The sequence below is a fragment of the Oncorhynchus masou genome, chromosome 5 (genome assembly GCF_036934945.1).
Source record: "Oncorhynchus masou masou isolate Uvic2021 chromosome 5, UVic_Omas_1.1, whole genome shotgun sequence".
Classification (NCBI taxonomy): Eukaryota; Metazoa; Chordata; class Actinopteri; order Salmoniformes; family Salmonidae; genus Oncorhynchus; species Oncorhynchus masou.
Window position 1 is genome coordinate 73,833,679 of NC_088216.1, and position 18,999 is coordinate 73,852,677.

General features: G+C 41.1%; 1 protein-coding gene across 1 annotated transcript in view; it reads right to left on the reverse strand.

Annotated features, from left to right (window-relative positions):
* Positions 1–320: 320 nt before the first annotated feature.
* LOC135540233 (contactin-3-like) overlaps positions 321–18,999 on the reverse strand; it is an 84,451-nt gene continuing 65,772 nt past the window's right edge. The window contains exons 14-23 of the mRNA XM_064966743.1: positions 14,862–14,979; positions 13,475–13,633; positions 13,233–13,382; positions 10,952–11,022; positions 9,205–9,439; positions 8,711–8,820; positions 6,552–6,738; positions 6,172–6,284; positions 5,741–5,906; positions 321–5,224 (exon numbers count right to left, since the gene is read on the reverse strand). Of these exons, the coding sequence (XP_064822815.1) occupies positions 5,118–5,224; positions 5,741–5,906; positions 6,172–6,284; positions 6,552–6,738; positions 8,711–8,820; positions 9,205–9,439; positions 10,952–11,022; positions 13,233–13,382; positions 13,475–13,633; positions 14,862–14,979 (1,416 nt within the window). The 3' untranslated portion in view covers positions 321–5,117. The remainder of the gene's footprint in view (positions 5,225–5,740; positions 5,907–6,171; positions 6,285–6,551; positions 6,739–8,710; positions 8,821–9,204; positions 9,440–10,951; positions 11,023–13,232; positions 13,383–13,474; positions 13,634–14,861; positions 14,980–18,999) is intronic.

Below are 18,999 nucleotides of genomic sequence, written 5' to 3' on the forward strand. Positions count from 1 at the left end.
TAATACAGCACTTACATATCTGTAATTCTGTCACCCCTCTCTGAAATTTTGCCAAGTTGTCAAAATGATTTACAATAGCTGTGTTGACAACACTCTCAGAGTGGGGATGCTGAAAACCATCAAAGCTCAAATGGGTGTCAAGAATAAATCCCAGCCTGTAGGCTGCTTTTATATACTAGATGTGCCTTATTATGAATATTAAAAGGTCAAATGGTGCTGGGAAACCTTTATCTGTCTGATGTGGCAGTTGAAAAGACCATACTGTAGGTCACATACTGTATGTGTGGAGAGAAAAAAAGTGGCTCTTTAAAGCAAACAACTTGCTGCAGTTAACGTTTTATTAAGTTAGTTTTAGAAAATTCAACACAAAAGCACAAAACAATGATTCACATGCACAATTTTAGTATACAAGACAAAACAGTTACTTTTCAATATGAAACACAGTTCTATAGGTCAGTTATCTCATGGAGATCATGGATTAATACATCAGTATTAAAATCAAGGGCCACAAGTTGTATAAAATATCAGTAAATTGTCTTTGTAGGCCATCTTTAAAAATATATATGCAAGCTATTTACATTTGACCAAACACATTTGTCAGAACTAAAGCGCACTCTAAGTAACCAACATCAGTGTTTATCATGTCATGTTGTAAAAATGTAAACTCAAACGCAACTGACCTGATGGCTACAATAATTTTCTTGGATTGCACTTTGTACTAATTCACAAAGTACAATCCCAAAAAAGGTACATTATTTCTCCTATATTTTACAGTCAGCAGGGTGTAACATACATGTATATAGCCATGTAAATTATAGGATAGTCTGGCCAAATTTGACAAAGGACTTATATGTAAATCCACATACTCTAGCGCTGCGTGATGTGAAGGTGAACTGGTAAGTATATACTATTCTACTAACCAGCATACAGAAATAATGAGCAGGGCATTGGGCATAGGAATTAGGAAAAAGGTCTAAGAGGTATACTATTTCAATTAGACACTGTTACTGTGCTGTATCCTTATACTTTTTGGACACCTCGCTGTACTTCTGTTTTACAGTAGTATTATTACACAGGCTAAGTCCCCAGACAGTTTGACACCTAAAAAGCCATTGTTCATCATTTGTAGAAAAAGAAAAGGACTGCTATATCAATGTCTCTCTTCAGCCTCAGATTAGAGTTTTTCAAAAAAGAGCTCAACAGTCAAAAATACATTACAAAAAAGGAACATGACAATTTTCCTCTCTTAACCAACGCATAACCTTTAATGAATAACAAAATGCTGTTAATTTTCATATGAATTTCAGTAAGGGAATTTATAAATGTGCAGCACTTAAAATCCATTAAAGGTAGTCGGAACTAGTAGGGGGATGTTACCTAAAACATAATTTTGTCACAGTAGCTCTTGTAAAAAAACATGTAATGTATATTACATTGTATTATTATGATTTTGACTTGTCTCCTCTGGATGGGGTGGACACACAGACAGAGAAAGACTAGGGGAGGACATCTCAAATAGTAACCAACAAAGAAATGTGCAACAGGAAGCACCAGCATCAGTCAATCAAGCAGCCCAATTGTGATAGCTGCAATAATGGGACAGGGGAAATCAATATCCCATTGACTGGGCTGCAGCAGTCTAATCAATGAGCACAGGCCGTTATGAAACCACTGTAGGAGCAGATAGGACAGGCTGATTACGTCCACTGATTGAGCTTTACGGGCCTCTGGGGTCTGCACACCTGTTCTGGTGGCTAAGCAGAGACAGAGTCACAGTTACCTTGGATCACTTCCTTCTGCTTTCATTGGACGTTGCAGATGACGGGAACAGTCCCACAACCACGTGATCCTAGGTCAGCCAGCCCTAATCAGTGACAAAGTTCAGTGAAGGCACAATACCTTATAGCAGTAGTCAGTGGACCCATGATGATGGACCCATCGTACAATAACATGAACAGGAAACAGTTTCTCCCTCACCATAAGGCTTGTCACAGTTCTTTAAAAGAGTACTGTAGCAGTTCTCTAGTCTTGTACTTTATACACTCTTAAAACCTAAAATGCTTATTTGGCTGTCCCCATGGGATAACCCTTTGAAGAACTCTTTTGGGTTCTGTGTAAAACCCTTTCCACAGAGGGCTCTACATGGAACCCAAAATATTTCTACCTTGAACCAAAAAGGGTTCTCCTATGGGGACTGCCGAATAACCCTTTTTTCTCAGAGTGAAGTTTGAGAAAGGGACATGACAGCAGCCAACTTTTCTCCTTAATTTCCAGTCATGGCTCCATTGACATGACAGATTTTATTTAGATGCTTTAATATCTGCTAAATTATGCTGCAGATTCAATCATACATTTATTATGCCTGGGATCTCTCAGAAATTAGGAAAAGTATAGACACCCCCCCCTGATTAATTTTCCAAAAACTGATCCAGAAAGAGTGGATATGTCCGTCAACTTGTAAGATGTTCCAGTGAAGGCACTCATATATGTCCTATACTTAAACATGTATGATTTATATATATTTTGCCGACTGATGATCGGTATTCTGAATAATCAGGAGGTCAAATGATAGATGTATTTAGCATTTAGAGGTCATTTAAATGCAGAAAATTACAAGTGGGATTTGTTTGACACAATAACTCTACATGATTCTATTCTCGGGAACCTTAACATTTCACTGTGTGCTGAATGCAGAGTGTGATATGCATCAATTATTAAGAGGAGCATGAGATACAGAACAAAATGTCAGGTCCCATCAGATTGTTTTAAATAGGGGTCTAAAGCTCAGGAGCCAACAGCTCTGTAAGGCGCCTAATACTATTTCACTATGCAGAGATGAGTGGCTTAGAGGGACAGGTGACCAAACTGGTATTCAGTTAACACAGCTCAAACACAAATCATTCAAGGTAATGGTTTAGCTACAGCTATAAAATCACTTGATCAAATTATTATGATTCAAACAGTTATCATGTAAAACTGGTTTTATCTGCTATAGTGGCCAATTTGACATTAGTTTGGGCATGTTGTCAGTTAGATAATTAGTTGTACTTCTTCAACCTCATAATAATAACTCAAGATGTCATGTACAGTTAGTTATATCAAAGGACGTCCAACCCATATAAACCACAACACATCTCTCCATTGAGCAGCTGACACCACAATTATGTAACATACCTTCATTAAAAACTCACATTACTTTGAAAACACAAGATAACTAATTCTTTTTTTTGTCAACTACTTTGGTATGTAAATGGGTTTAAGGCATTAGTAATCTTCAAGGATCAGTGTCAAACATATATACAGTTGATGTCGGACGTTTACGTACACTTAGGTTGGAGTCATTAAAACTCGTTTTTCAACCACTCCACAAATTTTTTGTTAACAAACTATAGGTTTGGCAAGTCGGTTAGGACATCTACTTTGTGCATGACAAGTCATTTTTCCAACAATTGTTTACAGACAGATTCTTTCACTTAATCACAATTCCAGTGGGTCAGAAGTTTACATACACTAAGTTGACTGTGCCTTTAGACAGCGTGGTTTTAGAATCTTCTGATAGGCACATTGACATCATTTGAGTCAATTGGGGGTGTACCTGTGGATGGATTTCAAGGCCTACCTTCAAACCCAGTGCCCCTTTGCATGAAATCATGGAAAAAAAAGAAGACAAAAAATCGCCCAATACATTTTTTTTTAGTCCTCCACAAGTCTGGTTCATCCTTGGGAGCAATTTTCAAATGCTTGAAGGTACCACCTCCATCTGTACAAACAGGGACCACACAGCCATCATACCGCTCAGGAAGGAGACGCGTTCTGTCTCCTAGAGATGAACATACTTTGGTGCGAAAAGTGTGAATCAATCGCAGAACAACAGCAAAGGACCTTGTGAAGATGCTGGAGGAAACAGGTTCAAAAGTATTTATATCCACAGTAAAATAAGTCCTATATCGACATAACCTGAAAGTCCGCTCAGCAAGGAAGAAGCCATTGCTCCAAAACCGCCATAAAAAAAGCCAGACTACGTTTTGCAACTGCACATGGGGACAAAGATCATACATTTTGGAGAAATGTCCTCTGGTCTGATAAAACAAAAATAGAACTGTTTGGCCATAATGACAATCGTTATGTTTGAAAATGTGAAGCACGGCAGCCTCATGTTGTGGGGGTGCTTTGCTGCAAGAGGGGCTGGTGCACTTCACGAAACCGATGATATCATGAGGAAGGAAGATTATGTGGATATATTGAAGCAACATCTCAAGACATCAGTCAGGAAGTTGAAGCTTGGTCGCAAATGGGTCTTCCAAATGGACAATGACCCCAAGCATACTTCCAAAGTTGTGGCAAAATTGCTTAAGGACAACAAAGTCAAGGTACTGTAGTGGCCATCACAAAGCCCTGACCTCAATCCTATAGAAAATGTGTGGGCAGAACTGAAAATGTGTGTTCGAGCAAGGAGGCCTACAAACCTGACTCAGTTACACCAGCTCTGTCAGGAGGAATGGGCCAAAACTCACCCAATTTGATGTGAGAAGCTTGTGGAAGGCTACCCAAAATGTTTGACCCAAGTTAAACATTTTAAAGGCAATGCTACCAAATACTAATTGAGTGTATGTAAACTGCTGACCTACTGGGAATGTGATGAAATAAATAAAAGCTGAAATAAAGAATTCTCTCTACTATTATTCTGACATTTCACATTCTTAAAATAAAGTGGTGATCCTAACTGACTTAAGACAGGGAATTTTACTCTGATTAAATGTCAGGAATTGTGAAAAACTATATTTGGCTAAACTTCCGACTTCAACTGTACATATATAATGTAGACATCAGTACTCCTAAATAGAAGTATATTCCATTGGAAAAAAAATATTTCCAAAATAGTTTTACAGCATGACAGCACTTATGATATGAGAGGAAACTGTTAAATATCATGCACACAAATTTATGTTTTCTACAGAACATAATTTATATCCTCAATGCATGGCCCCTTCAAAATTCCTGTTCTGTCCAGCACTGCCACAGAGGGTTGCATCCATGCCTATCTGAATGCGGGAGCAGGCTGCTAGAGGAGAGGGAGTGAGGAGGGCCGGTAGGAGGGCTGTGACTGTGTCCAGACATCACCAGTGGGAGTTGAGGAGGAGGAGAGCGCTGATGAGGAATGCGGAGAGATGAGACAGCGATAGCGGATTGAGACTAGATGCTCCCGAACCTTGTGCGCCCATGCCTGAAACCACAAACCAGCAGTCAAAGAAGCTCTTCAAGAACTGAAAATTCCACTTTTCAAAAAAAGCAAAAAAACGAAGTCGGGGCAGTTTCTGTCTCTATCTGCTAAATTTGATGACAAGTCGTTGTAAATCAAAGGGCAACTGTGAATAACATAGTGCTTTCCATATCTCTGGTTTAATGGCTTTCAACAGGATAGACCAAGTACACAGAGATGATGAGGCTTATATCACATCAGAGAGCAGATCTCTTTGGGGGGGGCATTGTGCTATTTTATATGCCGCAGACCTGGGAAGTCAACAAGGAATAATAACCCAATGGCAGAGATGGATTGCACCACACATGCATTTCTAAAAAGGTCGCATTTCTTGCACCCGCAAGAAGTCTATTACACATGGTTGAAGAGGGATGCAAGAGCCCAAAATAAATGTTCTGTTTGGCTGATTTAATCATCATTAAAGCTTCATCAAGGAACACAGGGAGAGGAGAGGGGAGAGAGAGGAAATGGCAAACGTACTTAATTTGTGGATGTGGATGGGTTCGCTGCCTACACCTTCACCACCCTCACTCAGGGCCTTGATCTGGATCAGGTAGTTGTCGTTGGGAGACAGCGTCAGCTCCATCCTGGTTTTGTTTGTTATGATGCTGTTTACGTCATTGTACCGGTGTCTTCTCAACAGCACCTAGAAACGGCAATGCAAAACACACAATCAAAAATGAAAGATCGCCTGAAATGAGCAGTGAGGAGTGAGGGAATTTAAACTTGATTTGCTGATTGGATGATAAAATGGCTCCTAATGCTTGGTGACAGTACAGTGAGGTTCGCTGGTTGGAGCTATGGATGTTTTGTCCCTGTGGAAAACCTTACCAAAATGATGGAAAGAGTGGGTTTGAGATGTTCGTGTTGTGCTTGACAAAAGAATAGAGCCACAGTGACATGAGACATACAAGATATCCGATGACCTCTGCCTCTGTCTCCATGGCTATCACAGGACCCCAGTGTAGAGTGAGCAGAGAGCCAATCATGGTCCACTCTACATTCAAAGGAGGCTGGCCTGGTGCTAAGAGAGAGAAGGGATGATGAAAGAGAGATGTTCATATAATACTTGTATAGTTTTACAAAATAATGAGTTTCTGTTCCCCCTAAATGTAAAAATGTATATACAGTACAATCCTCCAAACAGCTGAAGGAAAATGTACTTACTACGACTGTGATAGTTGTAGATTCTCACCTAGCTATCTTAAGATAAATGCACTAATTGTAAGTCGTTCTGGATAAGAGCAACTGCTAAATGACTAAAACGTACATGGAAATGAGATTCACTCACCTGGCTTCTTGGTGGTGGCGTTGATGTGTGTTGACTGAGGCCCTGTCCCTGCAGTGTTAAAGGCGCACACAGCTAGATAATACTGTGTGTTAGCGCTCAGTCCAGTCACATTGACCGCTGAGTAGTTTCCAGAGGTTCTGACTTTGCCTACTGTGTCAGGCTTGGTGTCATCTTCCCAGTAGACCACCTGTGAACCAATGGAAAGAAAACAACAAGAGGTTGAGATATCAGACACAAGCAATTTAATTCTAGCCAAAGGGACTTTTTTTTAAAACTCACATTATTAGAACAGCCTCATAATTCAATCTGTAATGCCATTTGGTGTGCAGTGGAGGACTGGTTTCCCAATCAATGACATATGGGTCTTCAATTTTTTGATACAAATAATCTCTAGCCCATGGTCATTCTACAAAGGCACCCAAGAGTAACCTCAATAAGTAAAATGACAAAGGGCTTGTTTAACACAGTATAGTATATTCTTGTCACAATAATGTCTTTAAGATCCACTGTTTTTGGTTCAATAAAATGTATTCCCCTTACAAATCTGTATTTTCAATGATAAAAGTACAGTTTCTGTACTTAGAAATGAACACATCCAGCTACAGCATGGAGGAATATCGTATTCTCTTTAACACTAGACAGAGCAATTCATTACTTTCCTTGGGGGTATTAGCTTTCAATTAACGGTGCAGGTGAAGAGATATTTGATGAAGCAAATTAAATAATCCAATACTAGCTTAGGGTCATTTTCAATATTCATGTTTCGGGTATTAAGTGACATAAGAGTAAAGTAAATAATTAGAGAGAAAATGTGAAGTCTGCTCTTGGGATAGGCACATCTATATTCCTGTTAATGGCCATGCAACTAAATTAACCTATTAGATACAATTTTTTCATGCAAAAGACTTAACAATATACCATACTGGAGTAAAAAACTAGATCCATACTGTAGATCTAGCTAGATCCATACTCTCTGCTGCCAGTGACTGGAACGAATTGCAAAAATTGCTAAAGCTGGAGACTTACATTCCCTCACAAACTTTAAACATCAGCTATCTGAGCAGCTAACAGATTGCTGCAGCTGTACATAGTCCATCTGTAAATAGCCTACCCAATCTACCTACCTCATCCCCATATTGTTTTTATTTACTTTGCTGCTCTTTTGCACACCAGTATCACTACTGACAAACCATAATCTGCTCATCATCTGCTCATCTATCACTCCAGTGTTAATCTGCTAAATTGTAATGACTTTGCTACTATGGCGTATTTATTGCCTTACCTCCTCATGCCATTTGCACACACTATATAGACTTTCTTTTTTTCTATTGTGTTATTGACTGTTTACGCTTGTTTATTCCATCTGCAACTCTGTGTTGTTGTTTCTGTTGCACTGCTCTGCCTTATCTTGGCCAGGTCACAGTTGTAAATGAGAACTTGTTCTCAACTAGCTTACCTGGTTAAATAAAGGTTAAACAAATACATATATATTTATATATATTTTTTAATTAGATGGGCATATTATCAGTTTAGACCTATCCTCCCAGTTTGGCTACTAACACAAACAATACTAATGCATCTGTCTGTGAAAGGTGTCATCTCTTTCAGAATCCTATGACCTCCACTGTACCCAACCTCTAAGGCTCAAGATGCATACTAACAGCTTACCCCCTTAAAAGCCCCTCTCTCTCCAATCCTGTTTGCTGACCTGATAGCACTATTGTATCAACACAATAAAGCCAGTGCCATGGCAACCAAAGGGTTTTGTTCCAGGGGGCAGAGGTGAGCAGAATTGAAAGAGCACTGGGAGAAAAGGAAAAGCTCTTCTTGCGTACTTAAATGGATGGATGAGAGCTTTTCTCAACCGGCTTTAAAAGCTGCTGCAGCTAAATGGTGGTGGTCGTTAGACACAGCTACTCTAAGCAGTGCTGGGACAAATACAGTACGTATAGGAATCAATATATTAACAAAATGTTGTCAAGGTTACAGAACTCCTCATGATATCTTAGAATGTGAGATGTTACAGTACACAGCACCCCAGGTGATATTTCAAGAACTGTGTGTTCAAATAGAATAAATTAAGCTACTGCTTTACATATACACACTAGAAATGGCAAAGTGCATGTGTTGTTTTATTGAGGAAATTGAGTGAATCCTACCTCATAACCCAGCACTCTTTCAGGGGTGACGGGGAGGGCTTCCCAAATCACTTCAACTGTAGCTGCAGATACACTCCTGCCCCAAACCCTCTTAGGAGCCTCACTGGGGACTGCAGAAATAGAGAGCTGGTGAGCACCCCACAGACTCATTCAAACACCATAAAACAAACTAATAGGAAAGAAAGGAAAGCAGAGAATAGACCTGTAGATTCACTGGATAGAGCTTTTGCCTCCGCTTGGTTGTTATTGGGATCTGACTTGCATGGTAAATTCAAATAACACAGTACCTCACTGACAGCCCAGTGTAGTAAGTGTCTGCTCGGATTTCCTGTAATCTACCCCTGCAATAACTAATATCAAGTTGACACTCCCAGCTTGAGGGGGAATGTGTCTGAACCAACATATTTCATCTTTACTATGGAAGGTTGTGCCTCCAGAATGAAAAGATTAGGCGCGGTTTCAGCGTGACTTCCACTGGCAGCCATTTCCTTTACCTTCTTCTGCTGAGAACACTGTGGCTATGGAACTGAAGGGGCCTTCCCCACGGTTGTTGTACGCCCCAACCTTCACATCGAACGGCGAGAAAGGCGGGATGGTGTCGTTGCGGAAGATGTATCGGGCCACCCCGGGCGTGGAGATGACCACTCGTGTCCAGGTGATGGCACCCAGCGGCCGGAAGGCGATGATGTAACCGAAGCCCTCTCCATTCTGCAGTTCCTCAGGCACGGGCTGGGAGCGAAACACAAAACTATAGTGATATTAAAACGCATACAGACAAATACACTGACACCCCTGCGTTTGTCATCAAGCACCTGCCAAAGAGGTCTTCAACCTTGGTTGCAATGATTAGATGTAGTGTTTAAACAATGGTTCCCCAAATGGCTGTGATTTTATTTGGCCCTCTAGTTTTCTGAGCAAAAAATTATTAAATGTATTTTAATTATAAAAAAGACTAAAAACACTAGCAAATCAGCTCCAAGTGATTTTAATTTAGGAAATCTGTTCCAAAGTACTCCCACGCATAATAGAGAGGTATATGTGATCATATACAAATCTAAGCAAGGTTGGAAATGATTATGTTTTCGTCAAATATGATATCTGTTTGGGCTTCTTGCTGTCAATTTGCAGTCCACAAATGATTTGTAATGATGTTCCTGACCATTGGCCGGCGGCTGAATGTAGTTGATGATCTGAAATCACTGATTGTTTCATTTTTTCTCTCTGTGTATTAGCACATAATTGTGGATGAAGTGGGCTTCAAAGAAACAATCGCTGTCCCTCAGTTGAATCACATTGGAAGGGAGAAATGGCACTCCATGGCCAGCACAGAAGAGAGGGCTGGCTCTAGTGCCGATCATAATATTGCTCCATTCAATTCTGCACAATTAAGCAAAACCATTACCTGGCTGTGGAGAGAACAGTAAACCATTACCTGGCTATGGAGAGAACAGTAAAACCATTATCCAGCTATGGAGAGAACAGTAAAACCATTACCTGGCTATGGAGAGAACAGTAAAACCATTATCCAGCTATGGAGAGAACAGTAAAACCATTACCTGGCTATGGAGAGAACAGTAAAACCATTATCCAGCTATGGAGAGAACAGTAAAACCATTACCTGGCTATGGAGAGAACAGTAAAACCATTATCCGGCTATGGAGAGAACAGTAAAACCATTATCCAGCTATGGAGAGAACAGTAAAACCATTATCCGGCTATGGAGAGAACAGTAAAACCATTATCCAGCTATGGAGAGAACAGTAAAACCATTACCTGGCTATGGAGAGAACAGTAAAACCATTACCTGGCTATGGAGAGAACAGTAAAACCATTACCTGGCTATGGAGAGAACAGTAAAACCATTACCTGGCTATGGAGAGAACAGTAAAACCATTATGGGAGAGAACAGTAAAACCATTACCTGGCTATGGAGAGAACAGTAAAACCATTACCTGGCTATGGAGAGAACAGTAAAACCATTACCTGGCTATAGAGAGAACAGTAAAACCATTACCTGGCTATGGAGAGAACAGTAAAACCATTACCTGGTAATGGAGAGAACAGTCAAACCATTATCCAGCTATGGAGAGAACAGTAAAACCATTACCCAGCTATGGAGAGAACAGTAAAACCATTACCTGGCTATGGAGAGAACAGTAAAACCATTACCTGGCTATGGAGAGAACAGTAAAACCATTATCCAGCTATAGAGAGAACAGTAAAACCTGACAGATAACTTACCTCCCAAGTTATCACTAATTCAGATTTTGTGCCTCCTCCGCCTCCAACATCAGTGGGAGCTGTATCAGGCACTGTAAGGCAAATCCCAGAAGAGAGCAATTTTAAGGCTTTTAACATAGCTGAAATACAGGACTATATGCCACACGTCTCGTCTCATGACACAGCTTTACAGATTTTCCCAATTGTTTACACACTAAAACTGGCCCATGAGCCACAATGACCCAAACCAGTAACTAATTTAGTTGACCCAGACACCAGATCTGCAATACTATTGGCACATGTTTTGCTTTACACTCAGATTGCATTTCCATAACATTTGACAAAACACAACACATAATTCTCTACCTTTGACACACATTCACAACTAAAATGTCTTGTGTGCAAATGAAATGCAACAATGTTCAACAAGCTAAGCTCAATTACCAATTGATCTCTTTCTCTTTTCAAACACTAATTGCAAAATGTGTCACTTTGCAATCAGACCTCTGGCATGGATAAAAAGGCCACAGGTGAGTACTCCTGTGTTTGGAGAACAATGGAAGCAAACTTGGCAGAGAAAAGTAGAGGTAGAGGTGGAGGTGGAGGTAGAGGTGGAGGAAGACCAAGAACAAGGAGAGTAATCTCTGATGAAATTCGGGTAACTATGGTGGACCATGTGGAGAGGCTGACCTTGAGAGAGGCTGGGCAGAGAGTGCAGCCCAATCTGAGCCACTTCACCGGAGCATCAATCATTCGGACATTCCAAAATGAGAATAGTTATGTACTGCAGACATTGGACCTATCTACGACTTTTACTATTTGACAGTAGTACCACATAAAGCCCAGTAAAGAATGTACATTCCAATACATACTGTAAGGGGAAACAAAGTACATGTTTGGCATATTAATGTATGTATGAAATTGAGAGCTATACTACTTTGTAACATGTTTATCTTGTGTACTGTACTACTGTAGTGTTTACGGTACTGCATGATATTTTGTTTTTGTAGAACTGAAAGACGACTATTTACAGACAAATAGGAGGCTGCCATTGTGCAAATGGTAGTTAGAAATGATGCCATAAAACTGCAGGAAATCTAGCAACAGATTATTGAAAACCCTACCATCTTCCACAACAACAGTGAGCTTATCAACCATAGCCCGCATCCTTCAGAAACACCATCTCCGTATAAAGCAAATCAACAGAAACCTATTAGAAAGGAATTCCCAAAGAGTAAAGGATAAATGGTACTAATATGTGCAAGTAAGTAATGTAGTAGTATTACACTCTTGAAACATTAGACTCACTGATGTTGACAGTGAACTTTACTATACAGCAATTACAGTATTTACTGTCATATCAGAGAACAATGGAGTTGGATGCAAGTTCCATGCCGCCTGAACTCATATTCATAGATGAGGCTGGATTACACCTGCATTTTGGGGTTTTAGGCTGGGTTTCAGGCTGTTTGGGGTTTTAGGCTGGGTTTCTGTACAGCACTTTGAGATATCAGCTGATGTACGAAAGGCTAAATAAATACATTTGATTTGATTAAATTTAGCAAAGAAGATTAGGAGAGGAAGGAACATCCATGGTCTACGCGCCATCATTGAGGTATTGTACCTGGCCAGCGCGCGGAAAATGTCGCCATATGTTCAGCTATGAGCCACAATGGGGTCCTCCACAGAACACTGCCTATCTCCTTAATTTCCTGAACACCTTACATGACAATCTTTTTCAGCTAGAGCAAAGAGGGCCAAGTGATCCTGAGCGGCAAATGTATGTTCTAGTTTGGGACAACGTGCGTTTCCATCTGGCAGCTCAGGTCCGCAACTGCTTCCATGAGTACCTGAGATGTAGTATCAGCAAACGTGTGTTAACAATTGGGAAAAATTGTAAAATGCATTCACAATATTATTTTATACCCAAGAAACTTCTCCCTTGATATTATCGACCCGGCATGTTTTGGACTACATTGTCCAACTCAAATGCCAAATGTCACAAAGAATAAAAAACTTGTTTTAGATTTAGCTGTTCAGTTTAATATTCAGAAAATGCCATTTTACTTGACAACTGTTTCGTGCATAACACTGCAGACGGAGCATGTGCATCCTGATTCCAGCCCAAACTAAATGGTCCATCACAAGACATCTGGTTCAAGCAGCCTTTCATGTAAGATGTCAGGGGTCTGTGTATACAATATCTATAGTATTTATGTGCATGTGTGTGTTAGTGTGTGTATGTGTGTTAGTGTGTGTGTCTGCGTATGTATTTTAGAAAGACTAGAGGAGAAACACTCACTGGTATCCTCTGTCCTGGTCTTGGCTGAGGCTGGACTGGGCTCTCCCATGCCCACACTGTTGCGGGCCACCACCCTGAACTCATACTCCACCCAGGCGTTCAGGCCCACCACAGTGGCTGTCAGTGTGTTGCCATTGATCACCTCAGGAACTGGAAGTGGAAAGTAGACCAGTATTATCATGATGGATAAACAAAGTTATGGTGTGCTTTGTTATGTACTGTATGGTGGATGTATAAACTACCTGTGTCCACAGCCTGCCAACCCACAGTGAAGGGGGTCCGGGCCTGGATGATGTAGCCGGTGATAGGGCTGCCGTTGTCCCTGCCGGGGCTCCAAGAGAGCTGGGCCGTGCTATCTGTGATCTCCTCCACTGCTACTGTGTCCGGGGGCCCGGGAGGACCTGACTCAATCAGACAATTAGCAAAGTGAGCTTCCACACCGCACCACCACTCCCACCACCACCATAAACACCACGTCCCCATTACCAACTCATCATCCTCTTGCCTTTACAGCTGGTCCAATGCCATCACACTCCCTCTTATTAAGCTCTGTGTCCTTTATCCGGCTTCACAGGGACATTTAATGCAGACATGGGATATGTGAGGCTGAGAAGTGATTAAGAGCATGAGATCACTAACGCCAGACAGGAACATGGGAGGGGACAATTTGTGAAACATATGCGTGTGTTAGAAAGATGGACAGTGAGAGGAAGTGATAGAGAAAGAGCAATAGAGAGCGAGAGAAGGGTTGAGTGAGAGAGACCGCAACACTAAGAGGCAAAGAATGACAGACAGTGTTCATGGATATCTACTCCAAAGATGGTTGCATGCCATGATGTTGTTGTTTGCTCCACTGTTCCATTATTCAGATGTTTCTATGGTATTTTGTTGGTATGTAAATGAGCCAATTAAAGTTCTCTGTAATAAACAATGGCTTTCCAAAACACCTGGGACTGCTATTACAGGGTGTTATGGGTGTGCATACCAATGTAAATCACTACAGATAAGCTACAATAATGAGAGATGATACACTACTCCAAACACATATCAACTACCACTGTGGAAGCTGCGTTCACAAAATGTGTGCCTTTTTCAAATTCAGAAATGTCAAATATTGTCTTTCCATTATTTTAAAAATATGTCATAAAAATGTTGTTTTCATTACACAAATACAACATGCCATGTCATGAAATGTAAAAAGAAATATGTAAGATATTTATAGATATTATATACATGTACATTTGTCTGCACAGTTCTCACCAAAATATGAATACAGCATCATATTTGTCATAAAGGTAGCTTGACAGCAAGTTTAATTAACCATAATTCTTCATATAGGCCTATAAAATTAGGTATGCCTTCTAGATTCCAATTTCAGCTCCAATTTATTGCATGAATCAATTTTAATTCTGTCCAAGTTCTTACAAGATTTTTCATTGCAAGATCTAAGGTCAAGGATTCACAGCCGACACTATATGGTATTTCAACATTCAGACTTTTCTAAAGAACTTAAAATGTCATCACTTCGGAAAAATTAGTCACTGTACAAATGTGAATCTCATAGCCAGAGTGAATTGAACATGAATTCCATAAAGGAACCCTTACAACCTTTACAGTCGGTTCTCTTACCTTTCACAACCAAGATGGCCGAAGCGGACAAGCTCTCTACGTCGGTGTCGATAACACAGACATATTTCCCCCCGTGATTCAGCTGGATGTTACGAATCATCAGATCTCCTGAAATGCTCTACAAGGGATAACAAAAACACAATAACAAGAATATAGTGTAAGATCAAGATATCTAAAGGAAATACACTCTGAACTGTTTCATCATTCTCTCTGAGCAATTGCATGAGTGATCCTACTGTAGGTTGACTAATAAATAGATGTATTACATCAGAACAATAGGGGGTGGCGCCCCTACCTTATTTTTCTTTCTAAGTGTGACTGTAGCTTTAACATTGAGGAAGCTCCGTGCACAGAGCTGCATGTGGTCCTCAGGCCACTGAGTCTTGTGACACACAGGAACCAACAAGAATGTCAGCTGTGTTCTAATCAAACAATCCGGTCGGCTACCCTTCAGGCATTGCATGTTCCCCTACTCAGCCTCGCACAGGACCCACAAAACAAACAAACACATTTCGGCTAATTGGCAAGATGATCCTAATTATTCCATAATTACATAAACCAGATTAGATAAGAAATTAGTATGTCTCACAGACTAGGAGCTAATATTGTTCTATATAAAACTGTGTTCTTTGAGATCCTAAAACTGATAAACTGTTGAAAAACACAAAGATGAGCAAGATGTGATGAAACAGCTTCTGTACATTTTCCCGTCTGCCATGGAGGTTTAGTATAGTTACATAAATTAATGTGGAAGAGCGATACAAGTAATACTATTCATATTTTAAAGTGAGTGATATGGATCATATTTACAGTGTCTTCAGAATGTATTCATAACTCTTGACTTATTCCACATTTTGCTGTTACAGACGGAATAAAAAATGTATTAAATATATATTTTTATCCATCTACACATAATACCCCATAATGACAAAGTGAAAACATGTTTTTAGAAATGATAGCTAATTTATTGAAAAAATATCTAATTTACATAAGCATTCACACCCCTTTACTATGACACTTCAAATTCAGCTCAGGTACATCCAATATCCTTGAGATGTCATTACAACAACAAAAAATCCAAGATGGCGTAGCAGTCAGACGTCTTTGTCTTTGTCCTGTCGTGTCCCTTGAATATATATTTTTATTCGCATATCTTTAAAAAACAACAACTTCTAAATGCTATCCTGCAACCTGCCTCACCCAATGCGGCGTGGATCTATTTTTTTTCTAAAGTATTTCTACTTACTTAAGATCAGGAATCCCTCAACTGAAGCTAGCCAGCTAACTACCTACCAGCTATCAGTCAGGAAACCATTGCTAGTGGTCATCAGCAAACCTTTAGCTCGGAAAGCTCTCGCCAGTTTCGTACAACGTGACTCAAACCAGAGCATAACGGACCTATTGTTTTACCTCGCCATATCCTCGGATTCCTACCGGAAACTCTGAACATTTTCATCTGGAGTTTCACAACTACCTAACCACAATCCCGGGTGACTACTCCTGGCCAGCGTCTCCATCCCGGAGCAAGCAAATGTTAGCTTGAAGCTAGACGGGCTAGGGCTCCTAGGCTACAACTGAAGACCACTCCTGGGCTACAATATCCGGACCCATTCTACTGCTGGTTCGGGGCACGGAACCCCGCCGATCCTCTACGACTGGAATATCGACAATCTGCCCGAGGATTCCAACAGGCCCCTCGGGCACGACGTCCGCTGAAGGCCCATTCTGCTGGCCGCGGCCTGCTAGCTACCTAGAGCTATTTGGAACCCTACAAATCCACAACTGGTCTATCGACGTCACCGCACAAAGAGGCAAAAACAGACTTACCTCCATCGCTACGTCCCCCAAAGGCCCTTCTGTTAACTTGCTTGCCCCGGTCTGCTAACTGCTAGCTTGCTTGCCCCAGTCTGCTAACTGCTAGCTTGCTTGCCCCGGTCTGCTCACTGCTTGCTTGTTAGCCCCGGCCTACTAACTGCTAGCTTGTTAGCCCCGGCCTGCTAACTGTCAGAATCGCCATGTCCCCAGCCAGCCCAACCACTCACTGGACCCATATGTTCACTTGGCTATGCATGCCTCTATCTAATATCTAGCCCTGCTCAATATGCCTTAACCAACCATGTTGTTCCACCTCCTACATATTCGATGACATCACCTGGTTTAAATGTCTCTAGGGACAATATCGCTCTCATCAATGCCTAGGTCTACCTCCAATGTACACACATCCTACCTGACCTTTGTCTGTACACTATGCCTTGAATCTATGCTATCGTTCCCAGAAACCTGCTTCTTTAACTCTCTGTTCTGAACCGGATAGGCGGCCAGTTCGTATAGCCTTTTGCCATACCCTTATCCTACTTCTCCTCTGTTCTTCTGGTGATGTAGAAGTTAATCCAGGACCTGCAGTGCCTTGCTCCACTCCCACTCCCCAGGTGCTCTCATTTGTTGACTTCTGTAAACGTAAAAGCCTTTGTTTCATGCATGTTAACATTAGAAGCTTTGTTTTACTCACTGCTTTAGCACACTCTGCCAACCCTGATGTCTTAGCCATGTCTGAATCCTGGCTTAGGAAAACCACCAAAAACCCTGAAATCTTCATTCCTAACTAACATTTTCCAACAAGATAGAACTCCCAAAGGGGGCGGTGTTGCAATCTACTGCAAAGATAGCCTGCAGAGTTCTGTCTTACTATCCAGGTCTGTACCCAAACAATTTGAGTTTCTACTTCTAAAAATTCACCTTTCCAGAAACAAGTCTCTCACTGTTGCCACTTGCTATAGACCACCCTCTGCCCCCAGCTGTGCCCTTTACACCATATGTGAACTGATTGCCCGCCATCTATCTTCTGAGCTTGTGCTACTAGGTGACCTAAACTGAGACATGTTTAACACCCCGGCCATCCTACAATCTAAGCTTGATGCCCTCAATCTCACACAAATTATCAATGAACCTACCAGGTACAACCCCAAATCCGTAAACACAGGCACCCTCATAGATATCAACTAACTCCCACTCCAAATACACCTCTGCTGTTTTCAATCAAGATCTCAGCGATTACTGCCTCATTGCCTGCATCAGTAATGGGTCTGTGACCAAACGACCACCTTTCTTCACTGTCAAATGCTCCCTAAAACACTTCTACGAGCAGGCCTTTCTAATCGACCTGGCTGGGGTATCATGGAATGACATTGACCTCATCCCATCAGTAGAGGATGCCTGGTTATTCTTTAAAAGTGCCTTCCTCACTATCTTAAATAAGCATGCCCCGTTAAAAAATGTAGAACTAGGAATAGATATAGTCCTTGGTTCACTCCAGACCTGTCTGCCCTTGACCAGCACAAAAACTTCCTATGGCATTCTGCATTAGCACCTCCTCCCAGCTGCCCAGTGCTCTGAGGCTAGGAAACACTTACCACTGATAAACCCACTATAATTGAGAATTTCAATAATCATTTTCTACGGCTGGCCATGCTTTCTACCCCTACCTCGGTCAACTGCCCAGGACACTCCACAGCAACCCGCCAAAGCCCCCACCATTTCTCCTTCACCCACATCCAGATAGCTGATGTTCTAAAAGAGCTGAAAAATCTGGACCCCTACAAATCAGCCGGGCTAGACAATCTGGACCTTCTCTTTCTAAAATCATCTGCCGAAATTGTTGCAACCCCTATTATTAGCCTGTTCAACCTCTCTTTTGTATCATCTGAGATTCCCAAAGATTGGAAAGCTGCTGCGGTTATCCTACTCTTCAAAGGGGGTGACACTAGACCCAAACTGCTACAGACCTATAGCTATCCTACCATGTCTTTCTAAGGTCTTTGAAAGCCAAGTTAACAAACAGATTACCGACCATTTCGAATCCCACCGTACCTTCTCCGCTATGCAATCTGATTTCAGAGCTGGTCATGGGTGCACCTCAGCCACGCTCAAGGTCCTAAGCGACATCATAACCGCCATCGATAAGAGACATTACTGTGCAGCCCTATTCATCGACCTGGCCAAGGCTTTCGACTCTGACAATCACCACATTCTTAAATGATTGCCTCGCCTGGTTTACCAACTACTTCTCTGATTTTTTAATTACATTTTTAATTTTACCTTTATTTTACAAGGCAAGTCAGTTAAGAACAAATTCTTATTT